Source organism: Pleurodeles waltl, chromosome 8 (genome assembly GCF_031143425.1).
Source record: "Pleurodeles waltl isolate 20211129_DDA chromosome 8, aPleWal1.hap1.20221129, whole genome shotgun sequence".
Lineage (NCBI taxonomy): Eukaryota > Metazoa > Chordata > Amphibia > Caudata > Salamandridae > Pleurodeles > Pleurodeles waltl.
In genome coordinates this window covers 606401547-606415833 of record NC_090447.1, presented here as the reverse complement: position 1 = coordinate 606415833, position 14287 = coordinate 606401547, and the positions used below count along the sequence as shown (strand labels likewise).

General features: G+C 45.3%; 1 protein-coding gene across 4 annotated transcripts in view; it reads right to left on the bottom strand.

Moving 5' to 3' along the window:
- SH3KBP1 (SH3 domain containing kinase binding protein 1) overlaps positions 1-14287 on the bottom strand; it is a 1044962-nt gene that overhangs the window by 351176 nt on the left and 679499 nt on the right. The window contains exon 1 of one of the 4 annotated variants that reach the window (XM_069204695.1): positions 1022-1170. The exons of the other annotated variants lie outside the window; for them this stretch is intronic. Within the exon in view, the coding sequence (XP_069060796.1) occupies positions 1022-1033 (12 nt within the window). The 5' untranslated portion in view covers positions 1034-1170. Of the gene's footprint in view, positions 1-1021; positions 1171-14287 lie in introns of those variants that run through there. 4 annotated transcript variants of the gene reach the window in all.

Sequence of the window (14287 nt, the reverse complement as noted above, 5' to 3'; positions counted from 1 at the left end):
TGAAGTTGCATGGAGAAGTCTGCAAGTTCAACGTCCAGCACCGTGGCGATAGCGCCTCCCCTACAACTGTCAAAACTGCGACTGAACAGGTTAGCATAAGGCACTCCTTAAAACTAAAAAAATACCAGGCATCTACCTCTTAGCAAGCAGGTGTACCCCTGCCAGCAGCACTGCTCTTACTCAGTCTAACTGCAGATTACTCAAGTGACTGATAAAAACCCCGAGTGGGCTTCTGTGCATGTGCGCTGCAAACTCAGAGCTTGCCTGGACTCAGCCGTCAAGCACTCGAACAGTCACGCTGCACGTGACCTTTCCAGCTTCTCCCTAGCATCAAACGTCAGACAGAGGCATAACCGCCTGGATGGATTATTGCTTTTTAGATTTTCATTTGTTTTATAGCTGCTCATCACCATTAACCAGATGCTGCAGAGGATCTGTGTGTAGTTATAACTCTTAACATGACTTTACAAAATATTATTTTAATGTCCCTGCGTCAAATTTGAAGAAAAACAGACGATCAAAGTTGTTTTTATCCCTTACTGTCGCCATAAAGCTCTCGCTGGTTCGCTGAGCAAACATCTGTAATTGGTAAAGAAGATCACATGATGACTGCTGCAATCTTTACTGTGAAGAAAAAGTGCAAAAAAAGACCTCCCCGTGCCCCCACATTTCAGACCTCTATTCTTGGAAAAAAAAGGCTAAACTCGAAAACAGATGCAAAAAAAGTTAATAGCTGAATTGTAAGAAAGAAAGTAAAAGTATATAACGTAGGAAAGTGTTCCAGGGCAGCGCACGACTGCCTCTCCAAATGAATCACTCCATTAACTGCAGCGCTCTTTGCTGGGTGCCGGCAGAAATCACGCCCGGTCTTCACCTAGGTTCATTTGAAAGAGCCTGGAATAAAAACACTGCTGCCAGTATGAATCTCTTCCTCTGTAATGTGAAAATCAGCAACAAGTCGACGTAAAGCGGTACTGGCGACAAAAAAAGTTGTAAAACAAAATAAATGGATTCGAAATACCTCTTCTCCCATTGAAAAACGGCAGCTGCCTTCTCGGCGTCAGGACGTCCACACAGCAGCAAAAACCGCCCACTTCCTTTAGCAGCGAAACGCACCCAGCCTAAAAAGACCCAGCCTTGCACTGAGTCATATTTAGGGCCAAGCGAGCTGGGAGGGAAAACAAAGCTGGCGCTTGTTTATCACACACAGGAAGCCTGAAAACTGCGCAGGGGACTGAGGAGTTTACAGTGGACGTGAGTTTACAGTGGACGTTTCCACGGGTTCCTGGCTGTGCCTGGTGACTGCGCTCTCCCAGCGCGAGCCGCGGGCGGACCTGAGGAGCAGCGGCGACGGCGCTTCGTTGATGGGCAGGTACGCCCGCGCCACGCCCGGCTCTAGGGCAGAGACGGGGCACGGCTGCCACGGGCCCTGATGCCACCCAGGAAGATGCGCCCCCGACTGCTGGCTGAGTAGTTAAATACTGAAATAATAAGGGTTTCATGGATCTCCCAGGTGGCTGGGCCCGGTGTCACTGCATCTGCTGCACCTTTGACAGCTATGGCCACGCCAAGAAAGGATAAGTGGGCTGCAGGGTCACGTGGTAAAAGTGGAACATAATCAGACCGAAGTTTAACAGGGTTTGGGTTGGCTGAACACAATGCTTAATTTGTAGAATATTTCAAATAGTAATAATAATAATAATAAGTGGAGAGGCCCAAACTGTTCCCTTGAGCCCACTGGTGGCGCCGCGAAGCCTGGAGCTGCTGCATACTAACACTGATTAGTCTTGCTTTCACCTCATGCCTCTTCCTTCCCCAGTCCCATCCCTGCATTCTCTTTACACCATGCTTGCACGTCCTTTCTTGTGCCCGCTGTCAGACCCCCTAAGGGGCATGGCGGGAGTTGGTCGGGGGCTGAAAAGCCAGGCAGCAGACACTGGTCTCCACCAGGGGGGTTAGATCACTGTCCCCTGATGTCCTGGAGCCCGCCCAACTGTGGCTTTTCAAACTGGGCCGAATACAACCCTTTCCGCACTTGACTCTCAGGCTTCTCAGGGAGTGAGTGTAGAGGTGCTCAAGCTCAGCTCTCAACAGTCAACCAACAGAAGCAATATTCTTAATGTCACAAGAAAGAAGGTCCTTGCACTAAATACTACACAATTCAATTATGATACAAGCTAGTGTCCCTGAGGGCAACACCCCTGTCAGTACGATACCAGCCCCGCCTCTCTTTTTACTTTTGGGGGATTCACTATAGCTCTGGTTTCCCTTTTGACGAGTTCAGGAGTAGTGTGAATCAGATGATTGTGGTGGTATTCAGCTGATGCAACCGCACCTTGGCCGAAACAGATAGGAACACCATAGTCTGTGGTCCCACCTGGACTGATGTCAGGTGTATCCCAGGTGTACTGATGGCAACTGTGCAACAGTCATCCCTCAATCCATCTGATGTCACTCATACAATTGCAGCTCTCATCCCAGCCTACAGCAAACAGAAAGTTGTAAACCTTGTCTGCAGCAAACACACAGTTGTAGCTCTCATTGGCTCTTACAGCAACAGTCAACTGTAGCCAGGGCCACTTGAATTATGCAATTGTGCGGCCGCATCGATTTTTGTATAAGTATAGATTTGCTGGGAATTGCCACATAATACATCATCTGCTACGCAATCTGCAAATTTTCACACAAAAAAAATGTTTCTAGCTCAAACGGTACAAAAGTTACAAAAAATTGAGATATGTGCACAGTGGAAGGCCCTTTGCAAAGGTTGACCGGTCACCTTTCTGTTGTTTATTGCTACATTAGGGCGTTAAACTAGTAATATTGAGGTGCAACCAATACCCAGACAGTGCCAGCAAGTGTAAACATGACAAAATAATGAACTATTACTATCACAAAATGTGCAACACTACACCACATAATTTGCCTTCTCTTGCCACATAACTTGGCCCTCTCCCACCGCAATGACTGTAGCCCTCATCTGGTCCTGCATCAAACACAGTTACCACTCTCATTCGGACCATGAGGACCACAGTTCAATATTTCCAACCAGGAGCCACGATGAGAGACCAGGGGGGAAGGACAATGGCACCAGGGTCCCCACTGGTTTGCTCAAATATTTGCTCTTCTTAGATGTCACAGAGGCACCATAGACACTTGAGCATCACTCATTCTGGGCAGTGTCTGCCCCTCTGTAGGGCCATGGACTCCTTTCTTCTTTCAGCAGGCAGGCTTCTAAGTGCTTCCACAAAGGTCCACAGCATCTCCAGAAGCAAGTTCAGACATCAGGTGATGCCCACCTCACCTCTGGGAAACTGGCACTCAGGCAGACACCAGCCATGTTTGCACAGAAGTCCTGAGTATTCTCCAGAGCACACCCTCCCCTGGTCACAAAGGTTTTCAAACACGAATGAAGTGGGATGGCTTGCATCCCAATTTTACAAATCACTCCTAAACAGTGGATGTGGATGCACTGTCTCAAAATGTGGAACTGATCTAGGGTAGTCCCCTGTTCATGGAGCCTCTTCAGACTTTTCTATAGGCACAGCCTTTGAATAAAATGATGCTTCTCACTAGCATGTAGCACTACGAAGTTCTCCATCCTGGAGCACTCACATCAGAGGAACAAAGAGGTGTGAGGCTTCTGCACCATGCTGCCATCAGTCCAACAGAAGAAGTAATTAAGGTCAGACAAAATGACATGTAACAAAGAGCCTGCTGTCCCACCCTCGCCCTTGCCATTCACGAAATGGCAGTGCTTAGAAAGACTAACCAGCATCTCCTTGCTAAACAAACGTACTCACAGAATTTCTAAAGGCAGCCCTGAATCTATTAACCACCCTTTACTGTCCCTCCAGCAACAGAAAGGCAGGCATTACACTTCCAGGGATTACAACTCTTACCATCCATCTAATGCTAGGCCAGGAGAGGGATACCCAAAGTGGAAGAAAGGCATCTATTAGTATTGGCTCGCGTACACGCCATACATGTAATGCACTTGCTACACATGCACAAAAGCTTAACACCAACTCAAAATGTCAATAAAAAGGGCCTGGCTCTGTGCACAAAAGCAGATGTTTACACAGGTGAGCCAGCAGGCCTCAAACCTAATGACACAGATAAAATAGTCTGGCAACACTATTGATTTCCATAGTATGCAGCTACCATCGCTCTATGGACTGGCCGGACCAGGCATCGGGCTTTTACCCGGGAGTCTGGAAGAGATGGGGGCCGGTATTGTAGCAGTGCAGCAGTTTTAAAAGTGTTCCAGAGTTCCTTGTATAGCCAACAGTTTTCAGGCAACATTAAAAGTGCCAAGATAAGGCAGGTGATTAATGTACCTGCTGGAGAGAGATCAGGGTTTTGTCTGGTCGCAGTTTTGACTCATCTTAGGTGGCGTATGAGGTTAATATGCCTGCTGCAAAGGCCATGTCCTATGCAGATCCCAGAACAGAGTTTTATTATCATAGCTCAGTGGGCTACTGCTTTTGTCACAGAGCTCCTTTTGTTACTGTGCAGGTCATAAGTTATGCTAAAAAGAGGTTGTTTGGGTATAAATAAATTGTTAATACTGAAGTCAACCCAAACCACTGTGTTACATTCTGAATCGCTTCCCTGCACCAAGCGCTCTTACAAAATGCCTACCAGTATGGATAACATGTGAATCCTACACATTGTAGTCCCTTTGTCAACATTTTCTACACACTGATTTACCCACATATGATTCTTTGTCTCTGTATGTGTGTGTGATGTAACGCTGGTAAGAAAGGCACCATAAAACTAATGAAATACATGTGAAAGAGGTGATATTGAGAGATCAGAGGCACTTTTGGAGGGTGAGGGAATCATTGAAGAACCCCAATAAAGATTGCTGTATCCTGCTGCAGTGTCAGGTTTTCATTTACTATACCTTAAAAACGAATATATTTGAATATATAATTAAAAATATGTTGTAGAATGCACTGGTCTTGCCATTTCTTCCAAAATTTTCTTGGGCGGGTGAGAACCATTTTAGTGGTCAGACTCGCTGGCTAAGCACCCTATACGAGCTGGACTGACAGAATATGCCAAGGCTGCCTTGGGTTTTCCTGTCCGAACCTGGAGCTCTAATTTGTATAAGAAATGCAGTTCACTCACTGCAATGAGGAAATGCTTGGTGCACATCTACAGGTCACAGGACAGGCCTAGGATCTCATGTAAATTTTGCAAAGATACTCCAGTTGTGAAAAACTTGTCTTGTTGTTTCTACAAGGAAAGGAATATCCTTTTCATAGGGCGAAAGCTCTCATCCCGCAAATGGGTGGCGTTCTTCATCCTTTTCCAAGAAGCTCTCAAGAGAGGCCAGATTAAACCACTCCTAAAGAAACTTACACTAGACCCTGGTGACTTCGTCTACGAGCAGCCCATCACTTACTTACCATTCACTGGCAAGATCACTGAAAAACTATGATAACCATGTACTGCATGGCAACAAGTCTTCTTTCAGATCAGGCTGCATCACCCAGAGACTTCTTTACACATTATAGATGATGCCCTCTTGACCAAAGATGAAAGATGATCCTTGCCTCCTAATACTGCTGGACCTCTTAGCTTCCTTTGACAGTGTTGACCAACCCACCATCACCTGCATTTGGTATTCTCAAACGGGGCTCACCAGCAATGTCCTTCACTGGTTCTCTTCCTACCTTGGCAACTAACAACAGTTTGTTCACAGGTGCATCTCAAGGTAAAAAAAACATCCCTATCGTGTGGAGACCCCTATGGTTCCATACTGTCTCCTGTCAACTTCCAATTTTACATGAACCCAGCTGGTGCGTTACTCACAGATAACAACATTAAGATTCACCAATATGCAGATGATACACAAGTATATGTGGAAGACTCCTCTGCTTCAGACATCCTATGCCTTACACATTGCTTGCACATTGTCCAGACCTGGATTTCCACTGCCAGTCCAAAGCTGTAGTGCTGTGCCTGGATTGGTGACAGGCTTTTGTCATTTTACAGCTCGGCAAGGATGGCCCTGGGCCAATCCTATGCTTAAGATTTAGCTGTTCAAATGTCAAAGTACTTTATCGCTTTCTAGTTTGGCTTGGATGGCACTATGCCAATCCTATGCTTAAATCCTTTGCTATACACAGACAGACACCCACACAAACACACAGACCCCCCATCCCCCCACACACACACACCACAGCTGGCAGACCTCTGAATATCTTCTTGGTGGTCAATGAGGGTGCTGCTATGGAAAATAGGGGTAAATATATTGATACAAAATCAGGCCCCTGCAAAATAGACTTCTGTCCATGTGATGTACCACTGGTATGGTAAAAGCATATACAGGTATATTTATAGTAGTGGGGTAGACTGAATAATGAGAGTGGGAAGAATTCCTGTCCAGAGGAAGGTTTATATTATCTAAAGCACTTGAATGACCACCTAAAAAGATGGGAAGAACCGAAGAGTAATACAGATGCTTCACATGGACAATCTTCCTAAACTGGCATGAGGAAGCAAACAAACTCAAACAGAAGTCTCAAACAAGGAGTGTGAAAGAAAACCATGAAAGACTCAAATACCAAATTACACCTTTAAGAGACGGGGTTAAGGCTAGTACCCCTACTGCTCCACCTTCTCATTGGCTTCCCAAATCAAGTCCAAAAACGTCAGAGCCAGTAGAAGAGGAGGAGGCCTGGTGTAACACAGGGCCCGGAGCCCCCACAATGCAGGAGGGCACCAAGGACTAAAGCTGGGCCCTCAATCACCGATGTAATGCCAGCATATCTGGTAAAATAAAGAACAGCAACTGCTGCTGCCTTTCAAAAGCCTGCTCTATGGGATATGCTTGGCAGGTTGCTGAAAGAAACACAGTGACAACATTTATTGTTGCAGGATAGAAAATTCCTTGGAAAAGGTGACCACGTGACTGTGTGAATTCACACATGACGGAGAGTAAGAACAGAGCAAAACAGAGGGAATGAACCACGAGGGAAAGAGAAATAACGAAGAGTGAAAGAGAGAAAAAGAGTGAGAGCAAGTTAATAAAGAGAGCTGAACGTGAGCACAGGAGGTGCGAATGGACAGAAAAGAGAGAAAGCAGAGAGAGAAAAGAGCCAGACAGAGGCATGCAGGCTATAAAAACATGGGCGGATAAAAGACACCTAACAGAGAGGCAGGGGCAAGGGAAGGAGAGGCTATGCAGATACAGGTGGGAAAAACAGCGGAGATAGAGGACGTGAAAGAGGAGAAAGAAATGGAAATACAGCATTTAGGCCCTGATTAAGAGAGCCCGGAAGCTGTATTTGGTATTAAAGCAGCGGATCTACACTTGAGTTTGGAATTTATCAAGTGCAATAAACGGATCCTAAATAGTACCTATCGTCTAACGCAAATCTATCAGGGAGAGAAGTTTTTGTGAGAACTGAACTATGCTGTCTATAATACTAGTGGAGTGTCTATTTGAACGTGCAGAAAAATAATGAAAGTGAAGTTCCAGCTGCCCTATGTGATCCACAAATAGCACTGTTCGTGTTGGGTGTAAAAATAATGTCCTGAAATCTACCTCTGACATACTTGATCAAATGCCGTCTGCTTTGTGATATGGACATACAAATGATGCTGGGTAGTTACCTTTGCAAAGCCTGTAAAGGTTAAGGTAGATCTAAGGAAGAAACTGGCCTGCATTCCCAAATACTCATTATGTCCTGAAGCAGGGAGCAGACTTGATGCGAGCACTTCCTCCTCCCCAAACGTACCTGGCTATACCAAAGCTATCTCCCACATCAGCAGAGATGACATGTCGGAAGTACCCACTGGCTTGTTTCATTATTGCCTTCTGTGCTCCAAAGAATTGGTGCCATGTATTAAGCCCACAACACTAGGAAGGAACTAAACCACTCGTGCTGACAATCCACTTCCATGGGGTACCTTTGTCCACATCCAGAAGGACTTTATCCAAATGCCTAAATATTGCTCATACACATAGGTCTTGGTCTTGAAACCTACCCATGTGCCCATGCCAACGCGAGTACAGTTGCAATAAAGTATGGCTAGGAATTTCATTCCAAAATTTGGGGTCTCTCTTCGGATAGGGAGAGACAAGGGCAGTCACTTTGTTTTTAATGTAGGGCAGAAACTGTGCAGTGTCCTAGGGATCAAACAGCACTTTCAAGCAGTGCCTAATTTGTACAAGACTAAGACCCAGAATTAAGAAGGCCTAGCGCCTCCTTGTGCCACAATAGCATCATTGTTTATGACACTAATGTGGCTCAACTAAGCCAAATTCGTTGCACCAGATTTACAAAGTGGCACAGTGAATGCATTGCGCCACTTTGTAACCCCTTGCACCACATTATGCCTGCGCCAGGCATTATGTAAGCGGGGGGGCATTCCCCTGTTTAGTGGGACCGCAAAAAGGGCACAGTGGAGATTCCACTGCGCCATTTTTAGCAGCTATTTTTAATGCCTGCACAGAGCATACCATTATTCTTAATGGGCCTCTGTGTACCTTGCAGGATGAGTGCCAACATGTTTGGCAGTTATCCTCCAACGTACTACAATAGCATAAAAAGTTCTGATGCTATTGTCCCTAACCTGCACCGTGGTGCGCCTTATGTTTAATACAGCGCACACATGGTGGCGTTAGGAGGGCACTGATGGCCGCAAGAAAAGTGGGGATGCATATAATGCAGCACCAATTTCTTTACATTTGGGCCTAAGTGTGAGGGTCCAAGGTTTTGCTCAGGAGCCCACTGCTCACACTACTGAATGTGATGGTGCCCACTACCAAAACTGCGTAGTCCTAATTCCACCTCTTTTGTCTTTCATTCTCTACTATACGCTGCATCCATCTTTATCCCACTCCAGTAGATTCTTTTCACCCCTGCTGTCTCCCTTTGCCACAGCTGCTCCATATTTCTCTTCCTCCTTATTTCCCCCTTTTGTTTCTTTCCTCTCACTTGGTTTGGGTCAAAGTCTAATGAAGAACCCATCCCTTTCCAAAAAAATGAGCTAAATGTGAGTGAGAATGGTGATGAGCTGGCACATGCTGCATCAGTCAAAACCCTCTTGTGTCCGCTGCCTTCCTTGGTTGACTCCCATGCCACCCGACTCTGTAATACCACCAACACTTGCTTGACTGCACCACCCTCAGTGCAGGAACGTTTTCAGCACAACGATCCCTCGCCACTGGAACATGATCCTTCAGTTCCGCTTCCTAATCCACTTCCTGATAATGGCTGACAACAAGCAGAAAACAGCTGACACACACAGCTCCTTTATTATTCACGGAGAGACAGGCTAGGAAATGCAGAACGGAAACTGTGCCGTAAGCACAGCTCTCCTCTCACTCAGATGTCCCCTTTGTGAATCGAGTCCGCCATTCCTACACCTTCAGAATCAAAGATCAGTGCTTAATTTGTACAAGTTGTTCAGGTGGTGGGATTCAGCAATCACTTTGGTGACCAGGTTTATTTGTCATGAACAGACCAAGAACAAGAGCGAGAAAGGCAGAAAAATTAGAAGAAAGGAAGAAGCAGAATATAGGAAAACAGTGTCAAAAGAGGAAAGCATGGATGAATAAGAGGCCAAAAGAGCGTGACAGAGCGGAGAAGAAGAGTAGAGAGGAGGCATGAGATGTAAATAAGACTTGGCAACCTTGTTTTTCGGCAATCCGGACATTCAGCATTGAAGTAAGTTAACTCGTAATAAAACTTAGGGTACCTACATTTTTTTTATTATTATTTTTTTTTTACAAATTAGCCAGTGGAAAGCTACTTGCACCTGTGCAAATCGTTTTTTGAGAATCTAGCCCTTTAATCAGTACCTTACCTCACTATTTTCTGTGGCTCAATTTCTCATTTAGTTTCTTCAGAAATTAAGAATGGTACTGAATATTTCCCATCGCATATTGTACCCTCCAAATTAATTTACTGTAACTAAATCCTTTCACAATTCACACCTGATAGGACATATAGACTAATAGCTCTTGTCTGTTATCCAAGCTCCTCATCTGGTCATCCAAATGCATTGGGTATATGTGACTCTGCTAACTCATTTGTGCACTTATTTCCATCTATCACGTCACCCTGTAAGTTTTCATAATGCTTGCTGATATTTACCTGATGCCATTCACTTCTACCTTCAATTAAACTTTAGGGTCTGGTCTCACATAGATGCCACAGTCACTCAAATGGATAGTAAACTCTGTTTGGGACTTTTATCCTTCTCAACTTGGCATATTTAATTTACCTACAAGTCCCTAGTAAAGTTCACTACATGTGCCCAGGGTATGCAAATTAAATGATACCAGTGGGCCTACAGCACTGATTGTGCCACCCACTTAAGAAACCCTTTAAGCATGTTCAAAGCCTGCCATTGGAGTCTGAATGCAATGACACAATGCTATGTCGACTTGGCATTTAAAACCCCTGGCCAAGCCTTAAACTCCTCTTTTATTAGACAATAAGTCACTCCTAAGGTAGGCCTTAGGTAGCCCATAGTGCAGGGTGCTATGAAATTAAAAGGTAGGACATGTACCTTTCAGTTTTACAAGCCCTGGTAATGAAAAGCACCCAAATCCGTGTTCACTGCTGTGAGGCCTATCTCACTGATAGGATAATATTAGGGATTCCTTATTACATTTAACCCCTTGAGTGCCTGGGCATAACGGTTATGTCCTCGGCAGCCCAGACATAACCGTTACGTCCTGCACCGGGCCCTCGGGGGAAGCGCTAGCGCTCCCCCCGAGGGTCTCCCACCCTCCTCCTCTGGGCAGGGATGGAAGAGGAATCATTTCCCCTTCCACCCTGATCTCACCCACCTCCCCAGTGACGTCTGATGGCCCCCATTGCACTGGAAGCTCATCTTCCAGCACGATCGGAAGAGAAATGCTTGAATCGGGGGGGGGTCAGAGAGGCATCAAAGGAAAGAAAAGGCTTTTCCTTTCCTATGATGTCTTTCTGAGCAGTTTTGCAGCCCGATCGTAAACCGATCGGGCTGCAGAAATGCCCACTAGACATCAGGGACTTTGTTTTTTATGTAAACAAATGAGGAGAGTGGCCCCTAGGGCAAGGACCACTCCCTAAGGGGGGGCATTTTTTAATTAGGCCTTTACATCCCCCCGGGGGCAGATTGACCTATTTTAATTAGGCCGATCTGCCCCCAGTGGGGACAGAAGCCGCTAGGCACCAGTGATCATTTATTTTTTATTTTTTAGATGTGGGGAGTGACCCCTTAGGCAAGGGTCGCTCCCCTGGGGGGTCAAATTGTTTTTAGGCCATTTCTACCCCCCTTGAGGGCACATCGGCCTATTTTTATTACGCTGATCTGCCCCAAAAGGGGGCAGAAACCACTAGGCACCACGGTTTTTATTTTTCAATTTTTTTTTACAGATGGGGAGTGAATCCTTGGACAAGAGTCGCTCCCTTCCAGGGCAACTTTATTTTAGGCCATTTCTGCCCCTGTATTAGGCTATTTGTATTAGGCCGATCTGCCCCTGGGGGGCCAGTAACCACTTTGGCACCAGGGATTGGTGTGTGTGTTTTTTTTGGGGGGGCAGCCCCTTGGGGAAGTGTCGCTCCCCATGGGGTAGCACATTACTGTTGGCCATTTCTGCCCCCCTTAGGGGCAGAGCACCCTATTTCTTTAAGGCCCATCTGCCCCAAGGAGGGGCAGAAAGCCCACTAGACACCAGGGAAGAATTCCTTTTAAAAAAAGAGGGTGTGGGTGTAGCCATAACCCCACCCCAAGTAAATAGGGACAAAGTTACAATTACCCCTGATCCACTCCTCTGGGGGCCAGATAGCCTACTTGATACCAGGGAATTAAAAAAAATAAAAAATATTGGAGTGGTGGCTGCCAACCAGTATTGGCATGGTAACGCCCCCACCCCAACTTAAGGGGGTAACAGTCTTTTAGCTTTCCCCACCACACACTAAAATATCTTATCCTAATGGCAAGCAAGAGGACATTTGATTATTTTGGGTTTTGTTTTTACATTTGGGCCATGAGAGTTTTTCTAACTCACAAAATCGTCCCGCCTAGAATGGTGAGGGCTGCACCTTTTTGGACTTTTGGACGCTGCCATGTAGAAAAATCTACGAGACCTAGACAAATCTGAAAAACAAACATTTGGGTGAGTCCAGGGTGGTGAGCTTCACTTGCATCCCGCACCATTTTCTTACCCACAATGCCCTGTAAACCTCCAACTTTGCTTGAAATCACATTTTTGTGATGGAACATTCTGGAATCTGCAGGAATCCACAAAATTCCTACCACCCAGCATTGTTGCATCTATACCGATAAAAATTCTGCCCCATTTGCCAGCCTAAAAACATTTTTTTCCAAACTGCCCTTTTGGACCCGGTTTGTTTCCCCTCAATTTCAACATGTTTTTGGTTCTTCCCTATCACGGGCTCTTGGCCCACCTACACGAGTGAGGTATCATTTTTATCGGGAGACTGAGGGGAACGTTGGGTGGTAGGAAATTTGTGCCGGTGCAGTGATCCCACACAGAAATGTGGGGAAAATGTGATTTTTTTGCTAAATTTGAGGTTTGAGTAAGAAAACACTGGGGGAATCTATGCAACTCACACCTCCCTGGACTCCCTCAGGTGTCTAGTTATCAGAAATGTCTGAGTTTGGTAGGATTCCCTAGATGGCTACTGAGCCCAGGACCAAAAACACGGGTGCCCTCCCTCCCCTACACACACATACACTAAAACAGGTAGTTATGTATTTGATAATTTTGATGTGTCCACGTAGTATTTTAGGGCATTTACAGGTCACGGGCACTAGGCCTACCCAAACAAGTAAGGTACCATTTTTATTGAGAGACGTGGGGGAATTCTGGGTGGAAGGAAGTTTGTGGCAACCCTCAGATTCCAGAACTTTGCAGCACCGAAATGAGAGGAAAAGTGTTTTCCTTTTGCCAAATTTTGAGGTTTGCTAAAGATTCTGGGTAACAGAACCTGGTGGGAGCCGCACAAGTCAACCCATCCAGGATTCCACTAGGTGTCTAGTTTTAAAAAATGAACAGGTTTGGTAGGCTTCCCTAGGTGCCGGCTGAGCTAGAGACCAAAATACACAGCTAGGCACTTTCCAAAAAACACATCAGTTGTCAATGTAAAAATGTGATGTGTTCATGTTGCATTTTGGGGCGTTTCCTGACATGGGCACTAGGCCTACCCACACAAGTGAGGGACCATTTTTATCGAGAGACTTGGGGGAATGCTGGGTGGAAGGAAATGTGTGGCGCCTCTCAGATTACAGAACTTTCTATCACCGAAATGCGAAGAAAAATGTTTTTTTGCTAAATTTTGAGGTTTGCAAAGGAGTCTGGGTAACAGAACCTGGTGAGAGCCCCACAAGTCACCCCATCCTGGATCCCCCTAGGTGCCTACTTTTAAAAAATGCACAGGTTTGGTAGGTTTCTCTACATTCTGGCTGAGCTAGAGGCCAAAATCCACAGCTAGGCTTTCCAAAAAACACGTCAGATTTCAATGTAAAAATGTGATGTGTCCATGTTGCGTTTCCTGTCGTGGTCATTAGGCCTACCCACACAAGTGAGGTACCATTTTTATCGGGAGACTTAAATAACACAGAATAAAAGAACAAGTGTTATTGTCCCTTGTCTTTCTCTATATTTTGTCCTTCCAAATATAAGGCAGTGTGTAAAAAAGAAGTCTATTTGAGAAATGCCCTGTAATTCCATGCTAGTATGGGGACCTCGGAATTCAGAGATGTGCAACTAACAAAGGTTTCCTTGATACCTATTTTTCACTCTTTATATTTCACCAAAAGCATTGGTGTATACCCGGTATACAATGAACCCATTGCAGGAGCAGCTCCTTTATTGGCTCTGGGTATCTAGGGTTCTAGATGTACCCACAAACCCTATATACCCCCGCAACCAGAAGAGTTCAGCAGACGTGACAGTATATTGCTTTCAAAACTCTGCCATAGGTGGAAAAAGTTATAGAAGAAAATGTGGACAGAAATTTTTCTTTTTTCACCTCAATTTCAATACTTTTTTATTTTAGCTGTTACTTTTTGTAGGAAACCTTAAAGGATCTACACAAATGACCCCTTGCTGGTTTCAGAATTTCAACTACTTTTCAGAAATGTTTGGCTGTCTGGGATCCAGCATTGGCTTCACACCCATTTCTGGCACTAACTGGAAAGAGGCTAAAAGCACAAAGATAGTAAAAATGGGGTATGTCCCAGTAAAATGGCAAAATTGGGTTGAAAAATGTGGTTTTCTGATTCAAGTCCGCCTGTTTCTGAAAGC